Source organism: Stegastes partitus, unplaced genomic scaffold (genome assembly GCF_000690725.1).
Source record: "Stegastes partitus isolate 25-593 unplaced genomic scaffold, Stegastes_partitus-1.0.2 Scaffold1694, whole genome shotgun sequence".
Taxonomy (NCBI): Eukaryota; Metazoa; Chordata; class Actinopteri; family Pomacentridae; genus Stegastes; species Stegastes partitus.
Genome location: NW_007579425.1, coordinates 153,692 through 157,158, shown reverse-complemented (window position 1 = coordinate 157,158; position 3,467 = coordinate 153,692). Strand labels below are relative to the sequence as shown.

Genomic DNA, 3,467 nt, shown 5'->3' with positions numbered 1-3,467 from the left:
GTCCAAAATGACTCGAAAAATGCTGTAAAATGACAAAATTTGTTCAGAATTAGATGAAAATTATCCAAATTTAATAAAAATATGTCCAACATGACATGAGAATCTTTCAAAGGGAACTGAAAATATTCAAAGTAATTTAAAGTTATCCAAAGTGACTCAAAAATAGTTTAGAATGACATTAAAATGGTCCAAAATTACTTAAAATAGATATCCAAAATGATGTGAAAATGATCTAAAATTACATCAATTCCAGCTGAGAATCAGAACGACACGTCAATGATCCAAAAATTATTCAAAATGACTCGAAATTATCAAAATCAACTGAAGATTTGTTCAGAATGACATGAAATTTACCTAAAATGACTCTAAGATTTATCTAACATTTGGAAAACTACAGAAAATTTGTCCAAGATGACTTTAAAATTATCCAAAATTATCAAAATTGACTAAAGATTTGTTCAAAATGACTCTAAAATGATCCAAAATTACAGAAAATTTGTTCAGGATGATACAAAAATAGTCTAAAATGACTCAGAAGTTGTCCAAATTTACTCAAAAATCATCCATATTGACTGAAAAGCTGCTTAGAATGACATGAAAGTTAGAAAAATGAAGCACAGTTTGTCCAAAATGACTCAAAATGATCAAAATTTGTCACAGATGACTTGAAAATGATCCAGAATTATAGAAAACCAGGAAAAGCCCATTGAAGTGATAAATCTGGAGCCTCCTCTGTGGACTACAAGGTTCTGGACCTCTGGAACATTCACAGTCTGAAGGTAGAACTCTGGTCAGTAAAGGTTCTGCAGATACAGAACCAGATGTTCTGAGGAGGTCACATGAAGGTTCTGGTTGATTTTCCACGTATAAACCAGGCGTTTACCTTCTCCAGGTCTTGAGGTGTCGCTGACAGCAGCGTCTGCCCGCTGCTGATCCAGTGTCGACCCAGAATCCCGTACTGACCCAGTCCGATGTCCTCGAGCCAATCGCAGACCTGCTCGGTGCTCCACTTGGAGAACGGCATCTTCAGATCTCTGGAGGAAGAAGAGGACGGACATCAGCATTCAGGTTTGTTTGCTGCCCAAACAGAACCGGTGTTAGGTCGTGGTTCGGTACCGTGTTTTCCCCGATCGGGCCAGTCGGGGTCCAGCGGTGGCTCTGAAGCCTCCTCTTTTGAACTCCCCCATGTCTGCGTCGTGAACCTGGACCGGACTTCCCGACTGGCTGCGACGGATCCTGAGGACGGATCGGTTCGTCAGAAAACACAGATAGGAGAACAAATGTGGAGAACCGGGCTGCGGTTCTTCTGGACTTACTTCCCCCAGAGCTTCCTGATGCCTCTGTGGGTCTTCCTGTTCTCGGGTGAAACCGGACTCTGCTGTCCAGAGTCGACTCCGGAGGATACCGGCGACTGATCCGACAGGACCGACTCCTCCAGCTTGTCTGAGCGTCCTGCAGGTCACAAAACACAAGAACCGGATCACTGGAACCGAACAAAACCGGGCCAGAAGACTGGAGAGCTGAGTTAATGTAGCTGTTTCACATGAATGGCTTCTTCAGCTAATTCTGTTTCTGAACACAAAGAGTCCTAAAACAAGCTAAAAGAGACAAAAAATAACTCAAAAATGACTCTGGATCGTCTCAGACGGACGCAAAAAGGCTGCAAGACAGATCTGAAACACTAAAAGAAAACAAAACGACTGTGAAGTTACTAACAAATGTGAAACAAACACAAAGAGAGACTGAAAAACTGCAAAAAGACACCAGACGACTAGAGAAACACTAAACAGAAGAACAACAACCAACCAGAGATGCAAAAAAAACACAAAACTATTGCAAAAAGATGCAAAACAACAATAAAACAGACACAAAATGACAGCAAACAACCACAGAAAGGAAAAACAACGAAGTAGAGAAGCACGACAGACGCAAAGACACACAAAACTACTNTGTAAACATACACAAAAATACCACAAACAAGCCTGAAACAACCACAAAGAGATAAAACAAGCTTCACAAAGACACCGAGTGACCACAAAGAGATGCAAAATGCCCACAAAGACACACAAAAAAATCTGCAAAAACATACCAGGCAAGTACAAAGAAACACAAAACAGCTGCAGAGAGATGCAAGGCGACAAAAACAGCTGCAAATAAATGTGAAACAGACAAAAACCAAACCACAGAGACGAAAAACGACCACATAGAGAAGCTAAATGACCACAAAGACACACAAAACTATTGAAAAAAGAAGCTTAACAACTCCAAAAGAGCACAAAACAACAATAGACACAAACTGAGTGCAAAAATACAACAAACAGGCGTGAAACAGCCACAAAGAGACACAAAATAAGCTTCACAAAGACACATGGAGACAACCACAGAGAGGAGAATAAGCATTAAGAGATGCAGAATGACCACAAAGACACACAAAAGAGCTGCAAAGAAATACGAAACAGACAAAAAACGAACCACAGAGAAGCAGAATGACCACAAAGACACACAAAGAGAAGTGTAACAACTCCAAATGGACACAAAACGACTACAAACAAACGTGAAACAGCCTCGAGGAGACATGAGTCAGAGGTCACCCCGGTCCGGTTCACCTGAGAGTCGTCAGACTAAAGTGAAGCTGAGCAGAACGAAGGCGAAGCTAAAGAGGCGACGGATCGGCAAAGACAAGCAGAACTAAAAGCTGAAGAGACGAACGGAACGAAGCAGCGAGCGGACAGCGAGAACCGAAACAGGAGAGCAGCTGACGGAGGCGGACGCATCAGGTAACGACGGTTTGGATTCATCTGGATCATTTCAGAGAAAATCAACCGAATCTGCAGTAGTTTTAATCAATGCAGCAGAGTTTTACCTTCATACTGTGAATAAGTTCAGAGTTACAGGACAAAATGACTCAAAAACTTATCCAGAATGATGTAAAGATGGTAGAAAATTACATCCATTGCAGGTGAGAACCAGAATGACACAAAGATGATTTAAAATGACACGAAATGATCAAAATTCACTGAAAATTGTCCAAAATGACTCGAAAAATGCTGTAAAATGACAAAATTTGTTCAGAATTAGATGAAAATTATCCAAATTTAATGAAAATATGTCCAACATAACATGAGAATCTTCCAAAGGGAACTGAAAATATTCAAAATACTTTAAAGTTATCCAAAGTGACTCAAAAATAGTTCAGAATGACATTAAAATGGTCCAAAATGACTTAAAATAAATATCCAAAATGATGTGAAAATGATCTAAAACTACATCATTTCCAGCTGAGAATCAGAACGACACGTCAATGATCCAAAAATTATTCAAAATGACTCGAAATTATCAAAATCAACTGAAGATTTGTTCAGAATGACATGAAATTTACCTAAAATGACTCTAAGATTTATCTAACATTTGGAAAACTACAGAAAATTTGTCCAAGATGACTTTAAAATTATCCAAAATTATCAAAA

The 3,467-nt window shown here is 39.3% G+C and overlaps 1 protein-coding gene across 1 annotated transcript in view; it reads right to left on the bottom strand.

The window, feature by feature from the left end:
• The window catches only part of ppfibp2b (PPFIA binding protein 2b), a 90,705-nt gene that overhangs the window by 8,338 nt on the left and 78,900 nt on the right, over nucleotides 1-3,467 (bottom strand). Inside the window, 4 exon segments of the mRNA XM_008301644.1 lie at nucleotides 243-253; nucleotides 884-1,034; nucleotides 1,117-1,236; nucleotides 1,317-1,483. Of these exon segments, the coding sequence (XP_008299866.1) occupies nucleotides 243-253; nucleotides 884-1,034; nucleotides 1,117-1,236; nucleotides 1,317-1,483 (449 nt within the window).